Source organism: Anser cygnoides, chromosome 20 (genome assembly GCF_040182565.1).
Source record: "Anser cygnoides isolate HZ-2024a breed goose chromosome 20, Taihu_goose_T2T_genome, whole genome shotgun sequence".
In the NCBI taxonomy this organism is placed as follows: Eukaryota; Metazoa; Chordata; class Aves; order Anseriformes; family Anatidae; genus Anser; species Anser cygnoides.
In genome coordinates this window covers 10,104,319-10,125,837 of record NC_089892.1, presented here as the reverse complement: position 1 = coordinate 10,125,837, position 21,519 = coordinate 10,104,319, and the positions used below count along the sequence as shown (strand labels likewise).

The window sequence follows — 21,519 nt, the reverse complement described above, 5'->3', positions numbered from 1 at the left end:
GGCACAGAGACTGCCTGCAGGGGAGGCCTTGGAAAGTCTGACTGTGCATTTAGCGTCCTGGCAGTCGGGCTGACGAGCTTTGCACCTCGGGTGGCTCTGGTGGCAGCAGCTCAGACGGCGCTGGGTTGCCGGACCTGTCCCCCCGACTCCGTTTTTAGCTCGCAGCTGCCCCCAGCACCACGGCTCTGCCCGGCAGCTGTGAACAGGATCCCTGACGCCACAGCCAGGCGCGTCCCCAGCTTCTTCCTCTCCTTGGGTCACGAGATTGTTGCCTGGGGTTTGGCGTCGTAGCTGGTTGCTCCAAAACCCGGTGAGGTTGCTGTGAAACTGCCTTGGAGCTTTTCTGCTCGGTGTGTTGCGTGTTGCCCCTTTGGTTACCCTAACGCAACACGCAGGCAGAAACACGGCAGCCGGGGTGTCCTGCCAGGCCTCCGGCGCTGTTCCAAAAGAGCTCGGGGACTGGTTTGGGGTCAGATCGCTCCCCTCCAGCCAGCGTGTGAAGGAGCAGGGGCGAAACCTTCTCCATGGTGTAGGGGAGGATGCTGTGGGCCCATAGCCGTTTCCGCTGATAATCTCCTCAACAAGAGCCCGGGACAAGGAATGCTCCACGTGCCAACCCATGGTCACAGCTGTGGTCATGGCCTGCCCCAGGAGGAGCGACCGTTGGGACTGGGGCTGGATTGGGCTGCCCTTGGGGGTGACCCAGGACCCCAGGATCTCCCTCCATGGGCCGAGGCCTTCCCTCCTTCTCAGGCTGGCAGTGCCAAGCCGGTTTGGGTTCTCAGTGGTTAATTGAGAAGCCCTGGAACTGACAGCCCTGTGTCCAAGATGGAAAACCATAAGTAGGGCTTTCCGACGAGGGCCGGCACAGCCCTGAGGTACGTTGCAGGGGAGCCCGGCATCACAGCAGGGGGCACCAGCCAAGGGCCAGCTCCGGGTGCCGGGCTGCAGAGCCGCTGCCTGCGGTCCCCGAGTCCCTGCCTCCCATGGGAAGGGAGCTGGGGCCCTGGTGTCTGTGTCGGAGCGCGCCCACCCGCCTGCCTCGCAGGGACGGGAGCGCCGCAGTGCAGCGGGCTGGGATGAAAGGCTGCCTGCCCGTCCCTTATCTGGGTGTTGCGACAGATGGTGGTTAGCTGTGAGCTTTTCACGGTCGGTCGTTATCTGTGAACTGGCTGAGGGAGGCTGTGGGGAGCCTGTTCGGGGGCCGTCCCTCCTGGAGGGTGTAAACCTTCTCCAGTTCTCCCTTGGGCTTTTCTCTCCTTTCCCGTGTGAAAACCTGGGAGCGGCGTGGCTGAGCCCGGGCTTGGTCTCACCGGAGCTGGCCGAGTTGTCTGGGCTGACTCGGACAGGGGCAGGCTCCTTGTGGCCCCGGGGCTCAGCGGCGTCCCCGAGGTGGGACAAGAGCTGGCGCCAAGGCTGCTAAAAGTGCTGCCATCCGATGGGAGAGGAGTGGGCTCGGCTCCGTGTGGGGTCCTGGGTGTGCTCCGTGCTCCAGGAGAGGACCCGTGGCTCCGTGCTGCGGCACGGTGCTGGCCCCGCTCCCCTCTTTGTCCTGGGCCTTGGAAGTGCCAGTGTGTGCGGCAGTCCAGGACGGAGAGCCAGAGCGTGTGGCAGTGCTCAATTAATGAGAGCCGGCATCTAGAGCTCTTCATCCCGTGCCTTTGGGTATGAAACAGCGCTCAGACTGCAGCGGGCTCAGGGGCTGGAGGTCGCAGTGAGGCTGGGACCGGGGAGGCTGTTCCTCCTGGTGGGGCTGGAGGCTGTAAGCCCAGAGGAGCTTGGGTGGGTGGAGGTGGGCAGGCTGGCATGGCGGAGACACCTCAAGTGGAGCAGGGAGCACAAACTGGCCGCCCGCCTCCCACAGAGGCTTCCTGCGAGACGCCGCCTGGATGCGGGGAAGCAGATGGGTGAGATGGGAGAAGCCGGGTAGTTCCCATCACCTTCCTGCACGCAGAAACGTTCACCTGCCAAACCCAGCGAGGGAGCTCAGTGGGATCTCCTAAAGCTGTTGCAGAACCTGCTGGGAACCAGGACAGGAGATGTTTGGGCTGGGGCCGCCCCGAAGTCCCACCGTGTGCTGGGATGGGTCTGTCTGCATCCTCCCTGCGCGGGGGAAGCGCCGCGGATGTCTCTTGGTGTGTGACAACAAGCAGGGAGAGCTCAGGGATGACCTTCCCAAGGCAAGGCACAAGCATAGCTCAAATTCTCTTTGGGCTGGGAGGGTCGGATGGCATCTCAAATGCTTCCAGACCCTTCCAGACGCTGCTTCCAGTGTGGCTTTGCTGTGAGCTGGAGGAGGGCGGTGTTGCCACAAAGGTTTCTGCTCTCAACCTGAGCGCAGGGGCTGACGTGGGTGTTGGGAGGGGATGCTGGTTTGTTTGGGGGAGAGCCAGGGAGAGGGTTGCCTTTTGGGGAGCTGAAGGCGCTGCTGTTAAGGCCTTTCGCACTGCACGGAGGCCAGCACAAGGACTTTGGTGGCGCTGACAGCTGGGAATGGCGCTGGGGGAGCAGAGCAAGTGCAGCAGTGCTGTGAGTAAGGGGAAAATGTGCTTCCGAGCTGAAGGTGTGACCGAATTCCCCTGCTCCCTTTTTCCACCCTGCGCGTGTCGGTGAGGTTCTGCTCCTGTACCAGTCCCCGTAGAGTCCCTGAAGCAAGTCTGAAGCTGTGGTTTTGCTTTCTCCTGGTGCTTATGTGCGTGGTTTCTGTTAACAGCCATCAAGGTGAGCTGCGTTGGATTCTGCGGGGTGTCCAACAAGATCAACGACACCGCCTGGACTGTGGAGGAGCAGTACTTCAACACCACGCTGTCTCTGGCAGACAAAGGTAAGGTCCACAAGCACGTGGTGGAGATTTGCCACTGTGTGGTTTCTTGCGGGGAGATGGGGTGGTTCTGGGCTGCAGCGGTGCGTCACCAAGACCTCAGCATCTCGTTGATGTGAAATGCCCCTTCACAGGCTGCTTTGGCCTGTGCACAAAGGATGTGAGCCAATATTAGACTGCAAGAACTGTGCAGGGAGGCATCCTGAATAGCTGCAGAACTTGGCAGCCCCCTTTAAACATTGCTCGTGTCCTCTGGTGCTGGTCTGTCTGGAACGGGGCTGTCAACAGCCACTTCCCCGCTGCTGGTGGTTGTCTACAAGTGCAGCAGCTGTGAAGTCCCTGTGGGTTCACCCTGCTCTGCTTTCCACGTGTGTTGTCTGTGGAAGTCACAAAACACTCATCAAAGCTGGTCAACAGAAGCTGGTTGCAGGGCGGGAGTGGTTTGATTACAGCAGCAGGGAGGTGGAGGTGTCGCCAGTCCTCCCTGAGGAACACCGAGAGCGCACCGTGAGCAGCCCCCCGCCGTTCCCAGCGCACTGCACGCCGAGATGCCTGGAGATAGCGGCGGGGCTGCACTGTCCCGCGGGGTAAAGTGACACCTGTAGCCTCTGGGGGAATCTGGGCTCGAGTGAATGCTGGCTTTCTGCTATTAAGTAGGTCAACCTTACCACAATTAATTTATGCCGGGCTCTGGCTCCCATGGAAATCAAGAGGTACCCGTATTCACCTGCTGAAGGCAGCGGCTGTGGCAGTAATTGCAGCGTGGCAGTAGGCCAAGCCAGCAGCAGTTCAGCCCTCTGATGCTGTTTTATCTAATAACAGGAAATGGGTAAAACTAACACGGCAGCTCCTGCTATCTCAGCAATTCTTCAAGCGGAGCTTTTAGCACCGAGGGGAGGCTGACCTCATCCTCGCAGCGCTCGGAGACAGCGCTGCCTGCTCAGGTCCCGGGGAAGGGAGGCAGCTGGCTGGCTCGCCGCTTGGGTTGGCTCCCAGCCCAGGGGCTGCAGGGGGAGGTAAACTGCCGGGGAGGGCGATGAGAAATGTTCCTGCCTGCTTTTGGAAGCGGTGCTGATCGCAGCCGGAGAGCCCAGCTGTGAATGTCAGGGTAGCAAAATCCTGGAGGCTTGAGGAGGGGCTCGAGGGAATTGAGCGTAGGTGAGCTGGAGACTGAACAACTGCGGGCTCCTGGCGAGGTTTAAACCTGCAACTGTGCTGAAAGCGAACTTCCAAATTTGTGTCTCGTATTTAATGATTCATGAGGGAACTGTGATGCTGTGGATGGTTCTCTTCTGGTAGAGCTGAGCTGTGGCAAAAGCCAGCCATGAGGCAGGGGGAGGAGGTGGGGCTGCTGTTCCCCAGCTTTGCAGCCCCTGAGGAATTTTGACAGCCAGTTCAGCAGTCGGTTATTGCAGGGCTGCCCTTGGGAGCTAACGCCGTGACATCTGGGACAAGTGTGGGCTGGGGAGGATGGAAGGAAAATGTGTCGATAGCCACACACTCTCACTCTAATTTGACATCTTTGAATACCTGCATTCCAGAAAGCCTCCGAAGTTTGGTACTGCCAGCTCTTAAAGTCATCATGGAAAGCCCTAGGCTTGTGCTCTTGATTTCCTGGGACCCAAACCTTTGTGTGCTGCTCAGTTCAGTGTGGCTGTTTGTCTGCCCAAGCGGCCCAAGCCCTGTGCCAGTGTTGGGGCCGGGCTGCTCTGCGCCAGGCGCTGCTCGTGGAGCTGGCGGCCGCCCCGCTGCCAGCCGCATGAGGCCGTCCAGCGCCTTCCAGCCAGTGCAGCTCCCGGCAGGCGGGAGCGAGCATCAGCGGAGCGTGGCTTACCTGAGAAGTCGTGAAGGCAGTGAGGGGAAAATCTGCTGGGTAGGACCACCGAGCTTGGAGCCCAGGTGCGTTGCGGTGCTCTTACTGCCCTGTCCGGCCCCAGTGCAGAGCAGCATGGTGCGGGCTCGTGGTGGAGGCCCGGTGCCCTCTGATCTGTACAGTCTCCGTGCTTTGTACGAGCACCAGGCGGTGGAGCACAGCCGGGGCCCCCCAGGATGGCTCCCTGGTGCTGGGGAGGTAGGTACGGAGAGGGCAGGTCGCTCCTGAGCGCTGCTTACCTCTCCTCTCTGAACCTGGGCATAAAAAAACAGGGGGTGGTCCTGCGCAGGGCTGGGTGCAAGGGGACGCCTGGCTCCCCACTGGCACCATCCCCAGCGCTCTGCCGGAGGGCTTGTGCAGCCAGACCGTGCTGGTGCTGGCGCGGGAGGAGCCAGGTGTCCCCAGGACGCTGCCGGTGTGTCTCGAGCTCCACTGGCCTTGGGCGAGCAGGGCCATGGCGGTGCTGGTGCCTGGGGGGACAGGGCAGGGAGGGAAGCTCAGCCTGAAAAATGAGATGCTTGCGTGCTCTCTTCCCACATCCCGAGCAACAAAATAAATAACAATAATGAAAAAAAAAAAGCGACCCGTGCTCTTTGAGGACACACACGTAGGGAAAAGGGGAGACGAGGTTTGCGTAACTGTTGAGATGTGGATCGCTCTTTAAATATCTGCGGGTGACTCTGCACCTCTCCGCCCACGCACCTTTGCACTGAACTAGGGGAGGGGGCGGCTAGTCCTACGTGGCATCAGTTGTCACTCGTATTACACACTTTTTAATATATATTTTTTTAAGGGTGTACATTGTGTGAGAAAGGAGGCCGGCCCCGAAATACCCCGTGAGCCTTCTTGGCAGCGTAAGGCACTTATTTAAGGCGCTGGCCTTAACTTCTCTTCTTGCTTCCTCCCCTCGGAGCGGCGTCAGGGTGCTCAGGCTCCCTCCAGGGACCGCAGCAGCTCATGACTGTGCTGCACAGGACCCCGCTTGCTGCCCTGCTCGTCCCTGCTCGAGTGTCTCAGCCCCGCGTTCCCAGGCAGCCCCCGGCCGGGCTGGCAGCAGCAGCAGCAGTCAGGGCTGGGGATTGCGCAGGGGCCGTGCTGTAGCCTTGGCAATGACCCGCAGGCCAGCGGTTCAGCGAACTCGGGCTTCTTACGCAGAAGCTGTAGGCAGGGGCCTCCTGCTCCGTTTGCTGCAGGGCGCGGAGCAGCGCTGGGGGGCCGCTAGCCCACGGGGGCACTCGGTATTTGCCTCCCGGTGGGGAGGATTTGCCTTTCCCACTTGGTCTGGGTGTTTGGCGCGGACCCTCGCTCGCTGGTTCGTCCCAGGTCATCTCCTCGCAAGGAGGGAAACCAAAGAAACGCGGTGACGGGGGGAGCCCTGCAGGCGCGAGCGGTGCTGGGCTGCTCTGGGCGTCCGCAGCGCAGGAGATCGAGCGCACCAGTGGCAGCCAGCACGAAACAGCAGCGCTCGTCCCCGCCGCTCGCAGACAGAGGGGTGTTTCTCCTGACCCGATATAATGGAGTAATTCAGCTCTGCGGAGGGCTCGCGCTCCTCTCCCCTCCCCTATGGCATCTCTGGCCTCGTTCAGCCCAGAGGAGCGGGTCCTGTGCCTGGACCTGCACGGGGCTGTTCTCCTCGGCCACCCTGTGTCTCTGAGCGCGCGCACAGCTTGCCCTGCGTGCGCAAAGGCAGTGTTTTCCTTTTTCCTTTTAATCCTCCTTGTACCTGAGCTGAATGTGTGCAGAGAGCCGGCTGTAATTTCCAGCTGACCTTACTTTTGGCAGCTTGTTAGCTAGCTAGCAGGCGCTGCGGGGAATTCCTGGCTGCTACACCTGCTTCCTCTGCTGGCATATTTCTTGCACAAAGTGCTAAAAGGGGGCAGCTGCGCATCGCTTCTTCCCTGGGTGGTTCTCTGCCGGCCTGGCACGCCGCCTCCCCAGGCACAGGATGACGATCCTGTGCCAGTTGAATTAAAAATCACAATGACTGGAGCGAACAGGCACTGAAGGACCTAGGGGTCTTGGTCTGATCTCAGGAGCCGCGGTGCAAGCAGGACGGGCCGTGAGGAGCCGTAAGGACTCGCTGGTGCCAGCCCCCGCCCACGCAGGGGTTGTGGAGCAGTAACGGCACCTTCAGCCCAGGAAAACCACGTGGAAGGAGCCGCAGTCGCCGTGGGTCGCAGCAGCTTTCTCAGCACTTCCCAGTTTCTTGCCTCAATAGATCGCTGTTAATCCTCAGAAATTTCTGCAGCGTTGCCGTGCTGCCAGATCCTACTAATTCTTTGAAAATGTCACTGAAAGCTGCTGATACAGAGATCCGTGAGCAGCGGAGCCTTTCCTGCAGCCTCACTGCTGGGCACTCCGGTGTGCCTTCTTCCTGTGTGTGCGCCTCCTGCCTTACAGAAAGGTCGGCCTGGGCAGCGCCAGCCACGTGGGAGCACCGCAGGTTGTTCCCGCTGTGTGTTTGCATGCACGCAGACCTGGCGTGAGCACGTTGCTGCTTCAAATGGGAGCCTGGAACTGCTCACACCATCTCTGCCCACCGAGGGGCTGAGCCGAACGCCGGGCCCTTCCCCGGCAGGTCTGGCTGCGCTGGCTGCCAGGGCTGTTCCCTCCGAGGGACTGCTGCGGGGCCGCTGCCAGCGAATGGGCGCGTTCACCCTCGTTTGTTGAGGTTTGTAATCCCATGTATTAGCTTAATCCGCCAGAGACCGAGTTGGAGTCCTCGTGCTAATGCTGCGCCGGCCCAGCGTTGCCTGGAGTGCCCTGGCGCAGGCGGGATTAGCGCTTCCCGGCTGACGCCTCCGATGCAGCCTCTGAGAGCAAGAGGAGCCCTGGTCTCGTGCGCGCCTCGTTCGCAGTGTGCTGGGCCGCGAGCAGGGCAGGGGCGTGGGGGGTGCCGGCGGGCAGGGCTGCAGGGCTCCGCGTCCTGCCGCGCAGCGCGGGGCTGCCTTCTGCTCCTCGCGCAAATATCAGGCGCCGACCTGCGCCTTTCCCGGCCTCCACCCGGACGCCGACCCCGTCAGCTTCAGGAGGGATCCCGAGCTGTGCATTTTCAGTGCTGCCACCAGCTGAACTCTCCTTGCCCGGGGGCGTTGGGGGGCTGGCCGCGGGCAGCAGGGGCTCGCATCACCACGAGCAGGGGAATGGGGGGCACCGGGCACCAGTCTGTGCTGCGTGGCTTGGCCAGCACCGTTAATGCATCGCTCAGTAAGTAGCCAGAGAGGAATTGCCATATGGCCAGGCCTGCTGCTCCTCTGTTAGAAGAACCAAGAAATACGCGCGGGCCAAAAGCTCGGCTTGTTGCTGCTCTGGAGCAGCGGTGGCTGCTGGCCTCTGGTGCCAGCCGGGAGCTGGTGGTCGGGGCAGGAACTGGCTCCTGCACCCGGGGTGGAGGACATCTACCTCCTGGTCACGGCTGCAGAGCAGGCAGCACCCTCCTCCCTGGGGAGCAGAGGGAGCGATGCACCGAGTATTCCTGCTTTTAGCCCTTGTCGAGCTGTGGACAAAGCCTGGCGAGGCAGGGCGAGGTGCATTGTACCCTGCGCTGCCGCTCCAGTTGTCTGGCCCCGCAGGCTCCCGCGTGCTCAGACGTCTGGGCTGTCCCTCCCGGTGCATCGGAGCGTGAGATTTCAGTGGGGTGAGTAACAAGGCTCGACTGAGGCTGTGTGTGTGTGTGTGTCGGTGGCCGAGGCATCTCCCTGCCCTCTGCTGGCTTCTCTCCAGCTCCATGCCCCGCTGGCAGCAGCCCGGCGGCGCTGGCTTTGTCCCGGTGGCGGTCAGCCTGCTCGGAAGCAGGCAGGCCGCTGCTGAGGTGCAGGAGGTGCTTTGCTGTGAGGCGCAGAACTCCTTGGTCCTGCGGGGAACTTGGATGGAATTACTGGGGCTGGGGGAGCAAAGCTGGGAGGAGGCGTTTGGCCGATGTCTCTGTGGCAGCGCTGGTTTGAACTCGTAGCCCAGGCAGGTCTGGCTCCACCTGTAGGGTAAGAGCAGCTTGCCCGCATGGGCTGCCAGTGGAAAAGCTGCAGAAAAACCCATGGAGAGCCGGCTTCCTCGTTCCTGAGCCCCAGCCCTGGCTGATGCCGCTTCTCCCTGCATGGCATGGGGCACAGCGCTGCCCTCGCCCGCATCGCTGCCAGCACCGGGCGCACCTGAGCTTGGCAGGGGGACCTTGGCTCGGATCACTTGTTCAGCAGTGTAAATACCGGCGTGCTGCGGTTTCTCCCCCTCCCACGGTTAAAATAGCGTCCTGCTTTCTCAGCGGCCGTGCCTTGAGCAGGATGGAGGCAGCGTGCTGGCTTACAGGGGGCACGGGCAAACCTTCATGTGTCAGTCCAGAGCTGTCTGCGGGTGCGTCCGGCTCCGGGGCTGGCTCAGGAGTACGCTCGGCTCGAGTTTTGCATGGGAGTGCTGCGTGGCCCTGGGGAGAGCCCGTTAACCTCTGTCCCTCCACGGCACATCGGGGAGCCGAGCTGCACCCCAGTCACCTCCTGGGCACCAGGGAGAGGGCTCGCTGTGGATGGAGGAGATTCCTTTCTGCACACGATGGACCAAGCCCTTCCTCATCTCCTCCTGACAAGCGAACGGCCCATGTCCAAACGTGGAAGGGGACCGGCAGGGCCGTGAAAGGGAGAGTCCTGAGGCCAGACAAATCCCTGCTGGCAGCAGAAGCAAGGAGGGAAATCTCCAAGGTCATTCTGTGCTCTCCATGCCGTTAGCGTGTCCCTGCTGCTCCAGGTTTGTTGTTTTCCCAGCTGTGGCAGCCTGTCGGGGCAGCAGCTCCTTTCTCTCCAGGAATTTTTAGGGAGGATGTTTCCAGCGTGGGAGCAGCCCAGCCCCCTGGCTCAGCTCCTATCGGAGGAAAGGTACGGCCCCGTGTCGGAGCCCTGCTAATCCGGCTGCCTCCACTGCCTAGTGACTTTCTCAAGGTATTTTTAGCTGTACGTAAACTTCAGGAAAAGCTTCTGCGTCTGAACACACAGCGGCCTTTGTTTGGGCTTCGGGGAACATCGAGGTAATGGCTGCGGTGGCCTGCACGGCCCTTTCCCCTCGCTTTGTGCATTTAAAAGCTGCCCGGGAGCCCTTGGGCGTGCTGTGCGCTGCCAGGGCCGCCCCGGTCTCTTGCTGGAGCGTGTCCTTAGCGCAGCTCCTGCTCCCGAGGCAGCCCTCTGCCTTCCCAAAGGGCTGGGGCAGTGTTTGCATGCCGGGGCGGCCACCAGAGGAAACCTTTGGACCTCTGTCAGCTGCCAGCAGCGGTCTCTGTCGCGAAGCCAGCCTGGGTGTCCCGCTGCCGCTGTAGGGCCGTGGTGCACGAGGACAGCCTGGCCGTGCTGCCTCCAACCCGTGCCAGAGGGAGGGCAAGCGCTGCGTGTCCCTTGCAGGGTGCCAGGGTGGCTTTCGGTGCTGATTTCCGGGTGAGAGGAGCCAGGGTGGCTGGGGCAAGGGCAGCTGCAGATTGTCCCCTTTGTAACAAACCGTGCCGGCGTTTGGGAATGGGAGCTCAGCCTGTGGGGCAGAGCTGCCGGCTGGAGAGTTCAGGGGTGGTTGTCACCTCCCTGTCCCAGTACAGGGGGGACCGCGCACCGGGCTCGCCAGCTTCCCCTCTGCCAAAGCCACCCGACACGTGGCAAAATCCCCAAATGGCTCGGTGATCCCAGGCGAGGCAGGCGCGGAGCTACCTCTGTGCCCGTGCCGGGGGGATCCCTGCCAGCAGAGATGAGCGGGAGCCCTGGGAGCAGCTCGGCGTGGGGCTGCTGCCAAATGTCTGCCCCTGTCCTGCTGGACCCGGGCTTCCCAGCAGCCCTGCCGCTCCGCCAGGCGCCCGAACACACCTGTGCTTTTGTGGGAGCCTCCCATTTGGCCAGGATCTTCTGTTTTTCTTCTACTTTTATTAGCCCTTGTCCCAGGAACGGCTCTGGCACTGAGTTGTTGTGCTCGTCCCGCCGTGCAGGCTCCTGGATGCTGCTGCGTGCACCCGGGCTGGTGCTCACAGCCCGCCTGCTCCAGCAGCCCCCGCCCTGGCACCACGGGCAAGAAACTCGGGTGTCTGGGGGGGAGCTGGGGCTCTGCGAGCACCCAGCCCTTGTTACCTGGGCACAGCACGCCTCAGGGCTGGCACAGAGCTGCTCCGTGCTGCCGGGGTGGCGGGGGAAGGAGGGTGTGCGATGGGAAGGCTCAGGCCTGAAAACCAGGGCTGCTGCTAATTGCCTGCAGCGTCTCTCCGCTTAATGGAGCTGAGGGCAGGGCTCGTGGCATTCCCCTGGCTCGTTGTGGCTCTCAGTTAACGCTGGTGCTTGGGCTTGGTGTGCGCTGTTGGGTGCTCTGTGCTGAACTCCGCTGGAGGCTGGGGAATGGCATCGGTGCCACCAAGTCAGTTGCTGGCGGCTCCCAGAGCCCAGCCGCATCCTCTGTGAGCGGCGTGGGCCTGGCAGCCTGCCCCTGCCTGGTGCTGCACGGGGTGGGCTTCATCTCTCGCCCCGTGCAATTTTAAGGACCCCTGGTTTTCCACTAGGGGTTGGAAACTGAGGGCGTGAAGCGCTGGCAGCTTCACTTCCAGCCCGGCTTTGTTTGGTGGACGTGGGCTGGGCAGGAGCTGGGCCTGCAGAGAGCGAGGGCCCGGCTGTGAGGCCGCAGCGTTGCATGGAGCCCCAGAAACTCTTGGAGCAGTGACCAAGCACCGGGTTAGTTAGCAAGGCTTTGCCCTGTAACCAGAAAAGACGCCCGTCTCCCAGACTGCTGCCTTTCACCCAGCGAGACTTTCCCGAGAAGGGAACAGAAGCCTGGGGTGGCCGGAGGCTGGCAGCGCGGGCTTTGCCTTGCTTTATGCCTCCACCTTGTGACAAGCCGGCACGTTGCATTTCAGCCTACGTAGCCTGGTTCTGTCTGGGGGACGGGGAGGGCGATCACCGGGGGGGTGTTTTAGTGGGGTGCTGGGAGTGAGCAGACCGTCCCCTTCCATCCCACACGGACAGCTCTCGCTTCTCCTTGGCTCCCTCTGCAGCGGCCCCAGCCCAGACGTGTTGGGGCTGTGCCGGAGGCGGGCTGCCAGCAGCGAGGGCAGCGCTGCCTGACGTGAGAAGGGGACGGGGCCGAACACCGCCTTGTCTGCCTGGAACCACGCTGCAAATGGGGGCAATTCCCCCCAGATTCTTCCCCCCCTTCCCCGGCCCTGTGATCCGCTCAGTCCCCTGGCGCTGGGACCGTTCCTGTCAGCTCTGCGGAGCCAGCACTGCGGACAGGCAAGCTGCCTCCTTGCACCAACCCAGCAGCTAGCCAAATCCCGAGCCTCGGCACCTCCAGCAGCGATCCTACAAAGGGGAACAAATGCAGCGTGAGTTACTCGGTGTCCAGGTCCGCTGTTAGCACAGCCAAGCTGGAAACAAACCCTCCCATGTTTACACACGTTCAGCAAACGTGGAAGGCCCTCTGCGTCTCGGGGCTCGTCTGACGGCAGGCGGCCTGCGGAGCTGCCCGATGCTGCCGGGTCACGCTGTGGGCCTGGTTTGGGGTCGCCGCTGCCCTGGGAGGGGTGTGGGACCCGGCTGGGCGCTGGGGAGGGCGGGTTGGGGGATCCTGGGCTTGTAGCTGTGGTTTTAGCCGTGTCTTGGCTCCGCTCTGTGCCCTCGAGGCTGCTGTTGGGGAGTGAGATCGCTGAAGAAAACCAGCGCCGAGGTTTGAGCTTCCAGCGCTGGGCTGCAGCCAGGGGCCGGGAGCCCGCAGCCTGCCCCGAAGTGCTCGGTGCCGTGGGGGGGAATTCACGGCCTCGGTTTGCTCGCAGGCTCCTCTCCCCGCTCAGCCTGCGCGGCCTCTTGCTGCCGGTGCGTGGCTCTGCACGGAGAGCAGGGGTCTCCTCTGGAAGAGAGGCCCAAAGCTGGGACTGGGGGTGAATTCTCCATCAGGCTTGGCCAGGGGCATCGCTGCTGGTGGCACAGGGACCAGGAGCCACCCACGTCACAGCCGAGGCACAGAGCGTGGCATAGCCTCTGCAGGAGCTCACCCGCACCGCGGCACGGCTCTGCCCAAGGGAAGGACTCGGGGACGTTGTGGAAGCTTCTCCTTGGCCCCTGTCATCCAGGCAGACGGGCTGAGGTGCTGCAGGTCCCATCTTGGGACCAGGCTCTGCAGGGGCGGATTTAGGCCTGGGAGTTGGGCCTCTGGTTCCAGCTCGGTGCCCACCAGCCCAGTACCGGGGCTTCCTCACCTTCCCGGCCGGCTGCAGCCTGCCGGAGGGACATAAACACGCAGCATCCCCTCTTGGTGCCCTGTGTCGGCGGGCGGGGGTGAACTACCCCGGGAAGCGTTCTCTGGCACCGGCATCCCTTCAGCTGTGCCCCAGGTGACTTTATTTCCAGAGTATCTTAACCTAGAACTCGTTGGGCACGGGGATGTCTCCTGACCCCACGAGAGGTGGGCAGCAGTGGATGTGAAACTCATTGGGCCTGGAGGATGAGCGTGGTGGTGTCCGGTGGGGTGAAGGCAGCTGAATGAGTTGCGTGGCCTTCCCCAGGCAGCGGCCTCTCTCACCAGAAGCTCGTGCTCCAAAAATGCCGTTCCAAGGCACCTGTCCCTCACCTCTTCCTCTTGTTTCCCACAGGAGTCCTTTCAGCTGGGGAGCACAACTTTTCCTTCCAGTTCCTGCTGCCAGGTACGATGCAGACGACCAGCTGAAGGCCCTGCCATGCGAGCCGTGGCTCTCCCCGCCTTGGGAGCTGAGCTGAGCCCTGGGCTGGCTGGTAGGGTGGGCTGGCGGCGAGGCCCAGAGGTGCTGGGGGAGTGTAAGGCTGGCCGCACACAGCGGAGGAGCTTAGGCAAGCAAACGCCTCCTGCCTGGTGCAAAACCAGGCCTGCGCTGTCGCTGACAGCTCTGAACATCTCTGCGGGCTCTCAGGTGAGCTCCTGGCCGTCCGTCCTGCCTGCAGCACGCTCTGCTGTGGTGTGGCGGTGCCTCCTGCAAGGAGGTCGCAGCACAGTCACTGGGTGACCCGAGTGTTCAGCCCCAAGCCTTTTTTGGGAATTCTGCGCTGAGATACTTGCAGGACTCTTGAGGTGAAGAGGAAAGTTTTTTCATGTTTGGACATACTTGGCTTGACTCAGTCTCACAGTGCCTGTTCTTTCTCTCTCTCTTGACTCCAGCCTCTGCTCCTACATCATTTGAAGGCCCTTTTGGCAAGGTCCTCCATCAGGTGAAAGCTGTGATAGACACGCCTCGCTTCTCCAAGGACTACAAGTGCAACAAGATCTTCTATGTCCTCTGCCCTCTCAACTTGAATGACATCCCTGATATTGAGGTAAGAACAAGGCTTCAGTGCTTGTCCCTGTCATGTGTGAGAGGTGGGAATAACTGCGTGGTTGGACACCTCTGACTGCATGTCCTGCTGTGCAAGAGCACGATGGGGACTCCTGCTTCTGCTCTGTCCTGTCTTGCTTTCTGTCCCTGCTCTCTGTGATTTCTGGCTCCTCCACACATTACACACGTTACTTTGGATGGTGTAGGTGAATTTTCAGTGTCCTGAGAGAGGTGTCTGCTAATAGTCCCAGGTACTTGTAGGGACCTGGGTTTGGGGAACTTTTTCTGAAGGGAAGAGACGCTGATAGGACAGCAAAACTGGGGGGATGGAGGAGTGAGACCTGTTGTCTGTGGCGGTGCTGTGTGAGTGGTTCTTTGTGGCCTCTTAGACCAGTATTTCTGCTTGCTTGTTTTGAACCTGAGTGTTTTCCTGGAGGTGCTCTGACTCCCTTGGGTCAACATCTCTGTGTCTCTGTTGTTCTGCAGCAGCCCAACACGATGTCAGTCACCAAGAAGTTCAGCTACAAGCTTGTGAAAAGTGGCAACGTTATCCTGACCGCCACCTCAGATCTGAAAGGGTACGTCGTGGGGCAGGTGATCCAGCTCCGCACAGACATAGAGAACAAATCGGGCCGGGACACCGGGGCTGTGGTAGCCAGCCTGCTCCAGGTAAGCATCCAAAAGGACGATCCCTCAGCTGGGCTGTACTCCACCTCCTTGAGGCCGACGTGAATCTGGTGCAGTTCTCACCACAGTGCACATCTCTTCGCACGTTGCTGAGAGGTGGCAGTGAGGAGTGCAGACCTCTGGTTAACTTTGTTTCTCTCCCTTTTCCTGGGGAAGGAGGTGGTAGAACATGTCGTGCTTATACCAACTCAGCCCGTCGTGTAACGATGGGTTATCCTGCCCTGTAACGTGCACGTTAGGTTTGTACTGCTGCTTATTTGACAAAGCAGTTGGGTGGTTTTGTGTCCTGCCTTGCACTTGAGGGAGACAGAAGAACATCTGCAGTCTTCCTGTTAGCTCTTTTTAATTCTGTCTGCGCAGAAAGTGGCTTACAAATCCAAGCGCTGGATTTACGACCTGAGGACCATCGCGGAGGTGGAAGGCTCAGGAGTGAAGGCCTGGAAACACGCGGAATGGAAGGAGCAGATCCTCGTCCCGGCACTGCCCCAGTCCATTTTGCAGGGCTGTAGCCTCATACACATCGACTACTACATCCAGGTGAGTACCTTGATGCTTGATCACTTGAGCTCAGCAGATGTGTGGAGCGGGGGGCCCTTGCATCAGGTGAGGCTGGCTGTGCCCTGCGCAATGTACAACAGAGGATGCCACTGTTTTTCCTTCTTTTCCAGGTTTCCCTCAAGTCACCAGAGGTTTCAGTCACCCTTCCCATCTATATTGGTAACATCGCGGTGAACAGGGTCCCCCTGAGCCCCTCCCGATCTGTGCAGCACCTACCATCTGCAGTGGTACCCAGTGCCCCCCCGGAGGAGGAGGAGGCTGCCAGCGGCTATCACCCGATGGACAATGTCTTGATCCCCACCAAAAGCCATTCCCAGCAGCAGCCGTTCAGCTACGCCCCAGGACTGAGCTTCCAGGAAGCGGACTCTGAGCAGACGGGCTCCCCAAACCACCCCACGCTCTGCCTCTCGACGGGAGCCACCGTCCCTTACTACGCCGAGGGAAACGTGGTGCCCGTGCCCACTGCCAGCTCTCTCATTTTGCCTCCGGAGTACAGCACGTGGGGCTACCCGTACGGTGAGCATCCTGCTCCTGGGGCCTGAACAGGCTGGCGGTGCCACAGCAAATGTCTGCTATGACGAGAGTCTCTTTGCTAGCTGAAAAGGCTGGAGTATGGGGATGTCAGCCCACCGGGGGCTGGACTCAGAGGGGATCGTGAGATCTCCCTGCCTGCCTTCTCCAGAGGCGTCCCCTCCCGTGGCTGTGACAGCCTGCTGTCCGTTCCCACGTCTACGCTCGTGCTGCCCTAGGCTCATCGTGAGAGGATCTCCCTGTTCTGAAATGAGCTTTCAGCCTCCCACAGATATAAAAACTTCTTGGCTTGTGGCGAGGCTGGCGGGAGCAGAGCCAGGAAAGTGATGTAACTGAAATCTTATGTCTGCCTTGGAGTGGGCCTGCATCTGGTCTGGAGACAGAAGCTGTGGGGGCGGGCGCCGAGAGACTGTCCAGGACAGAAAAGCTTGGGGAAATCCCAGCACGCTGCATTCCTCGAGCGGTGCTTGTCTGGGGTGGCAGAGAACAGCGCTGTGGCATGGTCCTGGCCAAATAAACCAGTCTGTTAGCGCTGGGCTGACAAGAGGCACTCGGATGTGTCGCTCGTGGGGCAGGCTTTAGGGTGCTGGAGAGATTGCCTGCATGCATGTGTTAGCAGCTTGCTTTGCTAACACTGAGTTACACAGAATGGGGTGCAGGGAGCCTCCCAAACACCCACTATAACCACTCTTGTTCTGTCTTTCCCCTGCAGAGGCGCCTCCGTCCTACGAGCAGAGCTGCAGCAGTGCCAACTCCAGCATCAGCAACGGCAACTAGCCTCCCCTGCTTCGCGTCCCGTTGGCGCGATGGTTCACCTGCCTACTGCGAAGTCTGGTACAGCACAAGGCGTCTTTTTATCTCTGTGGCTGCTTGGCAGGGTAAATGGCACATCCCAGCCTGGGCTTTTTGAGTCACTTTCTTGGGAGGGGAAAAAAAAACAAAGGGCAGCCAGAGCAGCCCGCGCTTGTGTGCGCGTTTGTGTAGGAGAAGTCTGAACCGTCTCCTGCTGCATCAGGTGCTGGAGAATTGGTTTTGCCCCAGGGATGCCCTCTGCAGCAGCCTGTGTTTAAAGTACTGTAGTCAACACTAACTGCTTTACTATCAAAGCACCTGCGATGCCTTATCTGAAATGCTCCTGACTTGGCACGTCTCCGCTGTAGGTTGAAGGCTGGGCTGTGTGAACTTTCTTTTGAGGGCCATGTGCTCTCCGGAAACGCTTCAGACAGCCCTCCCTCCCTGTCCTCGGGGGTCTCAAGCGTAGCTGAAACAGGTTTCTTGGAGTAAGCAGGGTTGGAAGGCCAGGGACTCTTACAGAGCCAGAAGCACAAGCCCTCGCTGTACCGGTGTGGTGGGGTGAGGGACTGGCAGCCTTTGGTCCCCTGGCAGTGGGCTGGACCGCTGCCTGCTTGCGGTGAGTGGAGAACAGGCCCTGGCAGCGGGGAGCCTTTTCAGCAAGGATAATTTTTCAGAAGCCCTGCAGGAGACAGACCGTCCTTGCTTGCTGCGAGGACGACCAGTGCTAGTCAGGTCCCACGTCCCAACTCCTGCTCCTGCAGGATACCCTCTCCATCCCTGCTGCTGCTGCCTTAGGCAGGCCAGAATTACACGACAATCAAGTTACAAAAGTCTGCCTGATGCTACCTCTGCGTCTGCCCGAGGACCCCATCCGTGGAAGCCCAGTCTTCTGGGATCAGCCTCCCTCAAGGCTCAGCCTGCGGCCTCTCTGTCCATGGTGCCCCACCAGTGCACGTGGCCTGGGGACGGCGCTCTCTGCGAGCTGGTACTGGTTTGCTGCTCGCCTCCTGAGCCACCTCGAGCCACAGCAGGATGCAGAAACGAGTGAGTGGGAACACCGACTGCTACGCTTCATTTGCAGCCTCTGCTGGACCTGGCAGGTCGGGGGAAGAAGCTGGTGTACTGAAAACAACATTTTTTCTTTTGTGCTTTTATTTTTTTCCCTTATTGTCTAGCTTTTTAGTATTGACTGCCCGAGCTGAGGAAACCACAAACCAGACACTCAGCTCAGAGCTGTAGGCACCCAGCCAAGGCTGAAATTGCAGACTGCACCTTTGGCACCTCTGAGAATTGGTCCCCACGCTTCCTCGTGCTGGGCAGGCAATATGTAACAAACCTGTTGTGAGCGCCACAGCCTCTGCCTCCTCACAGCCCTGGCAGGCAGCTGGGGACAAGCCCCGCTTTGCACTCTTCCTTTGCAAATGCTTTTTATTTTGTTTTATTTTATTTTAAAAGTGTTGAACTGCTTTAAGGATGGTGCAGAGAAGGTGCCGTTCTGAGCAGTGCTGGCACAACATGCACCAATGTTGAAAGAATGATTGTCATTGTCCCTAAATATATATATATATGAGATAAAGTTTTGTTTTTAATGATTGAATTCATAAATACAAATTTTAATGCTGTATTTAATAAATTATTCGAAGAGAACTGCTGTGCTTTTTCATCCATTTCTGACGCTTACCCATATGCCTGTTCATGCCAAATCCAGGAATGCACCTTGCTGATTTCTTACAAAACGAAGCAAGCTTTTTGCTCTCACCGGGAAGATGGTGACTTCTGCCAAGGCAGCTCTGGGAAAACAGCCTGGGCGCCGTGCTATGCTCCCAGCTCCAGCGGGCAGAGGGGGTTTGGCTCCGCATGGGCTCAGCTCTGGAGAGAGCCCCTACTGCCCCGCAGCAGCGTGCGGTTCCCCGGCACCGTGCCCTGAAGCCGTGGCTGGCCCCCCAGGTCTTACTCAGCGCTCTGCAGAGTTCAGGTCAAAAAGGAGGAGGTGGAGTGCTGGGGAGGAAGGGGAGAGGGGACTCCTCCTTCAGGAGGATGGAGGTGGAACAGCCAAGGTCAGGCTGCTAGGGCTGGACACCGCCAGCCTGTGCCCTCTCCTGAACAGTCACTAGGAAGAAACTTACTCAAAATGGAAAGGAAGGCTCCCCCACACCCACGGAGTTTGGTGATACCATGTCTGAAGCATGTAGGTGTTGTCTGGATGTTGTCCCTGCCAGCAGCCTGAGGCATGACCTGTCTCATACACAAGGCTCCCTGTTCGGCCTCTGCCCAACCTGGGCTTCTGCCCAGCTTTCATTGTTTAGGACTCTCCCCTTTGCCTGGTGTCTGTGCCTGGCATGAGAAACGTTCTTGATGGGCAGGGCCTCGAGCTTGGCTGCCAAGCTTGCTCACCTGACTTACATTTGCTAGCAGCTGGCTGGTCCTTCAGCACCTCGTGCTTTCCGTGGTGGCCCCTTTGCAAAGCAAGGAGCAGGCGGCACGCTGCTCTGGGGAGGGGTGCCTGCGGGTATGGAGGGCACAGGATGGAGTTGGGCAAGGCCCTGGGGGCTGCTGCTGCTTTTGGGTGCTAGGGCTGGGCATGCGCAGCTCCTGCAGGGAGAAGCCTCCCTGAGCCCCGTGAGCCGGCTCTGGCCAGGCTGCAGGAGGGTGGCACCCGAGGGTGGCACCCTGACTTTGTGAGAGCCGTGCTCTTGTGCAAATGCACAGAAATTACTGGCAAAGCGCTGTGGTTTCCAACATTCCCATCCCAGCCCTGCGGCAGGGGTTGAAGCTTGATGCAAAGAGCCTTGTTTGTGTTTCATGGACAGTGGTCCGGGACTGCAGGAGGAAAAGTCGTCCTCTTCCTAAAGCTACCTGCGGTTGTGACCGAGTGCTGTGGCAGCAGGGTCCTCAGGGTCTGTGAGTACTTTGAGCAGTACTTTTGGGGGCAGAAAAGCAATCGCTGGGTGTATGTGCCCCTCTGGAAGGGGCGAGAGCTCCGTCCCTCCTGTCCTCTGCCTCGCTGCTGCCCCTTCTCTGCAGCCTCTCTGGTTTCAACCTCTTCAAGTCACAGGGAGCTCCTGGAGGCCCCTCATTCCTGACTCCTCTTTCTTTCTGAAGAGGAGTTGGGAATTTCTTTTTTCTACAAGAAAGACCAGAAAAGCCTGGCTTCTGAACCCAGCTCTGGGTAGAAAACGTTAGTACGTAGGAATTCATTTAAATTCCTGGCTCAATTTTTTTAAGCAATTGTTTGTTCGTTTTGTTTGAAATGGGGAGGGGAAGCGGTGGGGTGTGAGCAAAGCTTGTGAGATAATTGTTTCCAAACTCAGCATTCAATGGAAAATACCAAAAATATCTTCACTCCTTTCTAATGCCGCCGTTTTTCGTCCTGCATGTCTTTGTCCTCGTCCCGCTCTCCGCATGTGCAGCCTCCATAGTTTTGGCTTTCTCAGCGCTGTTTGTGTCCCACCCGGCTCCGCTTTGGCACCTGCTGCTTCCCCGCCAGTGCGCGATGGGGCCGGGGGGAGGCCGCTGCCTCTGCCCCGCTCTCATCCGTCTTCATCAAGCTGTCCGCTGGCTCCGGGCGCGCTTCCCCCACCACGCTGCTGCCCTGCTGCCTCCCTTTGTCTGCAGCCTCTCGGCCGGCTCCTGCCCTGCCGGGGCCGTGTTTCAGGGGACGCACCGGGGCGCTGAGCTGAGCTAACGGGGCGCGCGGCGGCGGGAGGGCCACAAGGGCTTTGCCTCGACACCTTCTCCGGTTCTTTTCGGTGGACGTTGGGTTCTTTTTCAGCTTTCCACTGAACTTTCGGTAGTTTTGTACAAGTACTTTCTGCTAGTGCCCGGGGAAGGAAGTTTTCTAAGACACAAGATGAAGGGTGCTCTGGGGGCTGTTTGGTTTTTATTTCTGTATTTTAATTTATTTCCAACTGTCTGCAACAGGACCACGTCCCATCCCTCCTCCCCGGGAGGGACTGCTGGGGTCGAACGCCCAACACGTGCGCCCTTCCTCGTCCCGCCGCGCGTGGCTGTAATTCCTGTCGGGGTTCTCCTTACAGGCCTCGGGCTTTTATACGGCAACGTTTCTGACGGCTCTGTACAACCGAACGCTTCTGCGCGATTTATTACACGGTTTTAAATACAAACGAAGAGTTTTACATGTTTACCAGGGTGTCGGGGGAGTGTTTTTGTCCGGGGGTTTTTAACCACCAAATGTAAAGGGCAGAAAACGTAAATAAAGTTCTGCTTTTGTAAGGCCACGTCTGCCGTTGCTCGGGGGGGGGAACTTGGGCCGGGCCTTTCGGGGGCCCCCGCTCGCACCTCAGGGGCTCGGGGCCCCCTCCCCAGCCCCGGGCAAGGCCCGGCCGGGGGGAGCCGCTCCCCCCCCCGGCCCCAGGAGGCCCGGCCGGGCTCCGAGCGGGGCCCAGCGGCCTGAGGGGGCTCGGCCTCCCCGGGACGGTGCCGGCTCCCCCCCGGGGCCGGGCTCCCCCCGCCGCGCCCCTCGTTGTAAGCGCGGCGCGGCCGGGCGGGGGCAGCAGCGGCCGGCACCGGGCAGCGCTCGGAGGCCGGGCTGGGCCCCGGGGCTGGGCCCCGGCCCCTCCGCCCGCAGGGCCCCGGCGTGCCTCAGGCAGCGGCTGCGAGCGCCCTGGCGTGGGGGGGGCCGGCCTGAGGGGACGTGGCCGTGAGGGGAGGTGGCCACGAGGGGACACGGCCACCCCCGCCGTGGGTGCTCAGGGCCTAAAGGCCGCGGGCATGGGACGAGGTGCCCGAGGGGCCGCTCCCCGGGGGCGACGCCGTGGCATAACGCTGCTGTCTGGCCCCGGGCAGCCCCGGTGGCACTGCTGGGCACCCAGGCTGGGAAATGCCGGTTATCCGCTAAACGAGGCAGCGGCGGTGCCCTGCGCCCAGCTGGGCGCGGTGCCGCGGGTAACGCTCAGAGCTCCCCTGTGCTCCCCAGGGCCGAGGCGGTGGCACCGAGGGGACCCGGCACAG

The 21,519-nt window shown here is 60.5% G+C and overlaps 1 protein-coding gene across 1 annotated transcript in view; it reads left to right on the top strand.

The window, feature by feature from the left end:
- Positions 1–18,195, top strand: part of ARRDC1 (arrestin domain containing 1) — a 30,302-nt gene extending 12,107 nt beyond the window's left edge. Inside the window, exons 2-8 of the mRNA XM_066980962.1 lie at positions 2,714–2,824; positions 13,285–13,335; positions 13,824–13,978; positions 14,464–14,646; positions 15,025–15,201; positions 15,333–15,738; positions 16,466–18,195. Of these exons, the coding sequence (XP_066837063.1) occupies positions 2,714–2,824; positions 13,285–13,335; positions 13,824–13,978; positions 14,464–14,646; positions 15,025–15,201; positions 15,333–15,738; positions 16,466–16,530 (1,148 nt within the window). The 3' untranslated portion in view covers positions 16,531–18,195. The remainder of the gene's footprint in view (positions 1–2,713; positions 2,825–13,284; positions 13,336–13,823; positions 13,979–14,463; positions 14,647–15,024; positions 15,202–15,332; positions 15,739–16,465) is intronic.
- The last annotated feature ends 3,324 nt before the right edge of the window (positions 18,196–21,519 follow it).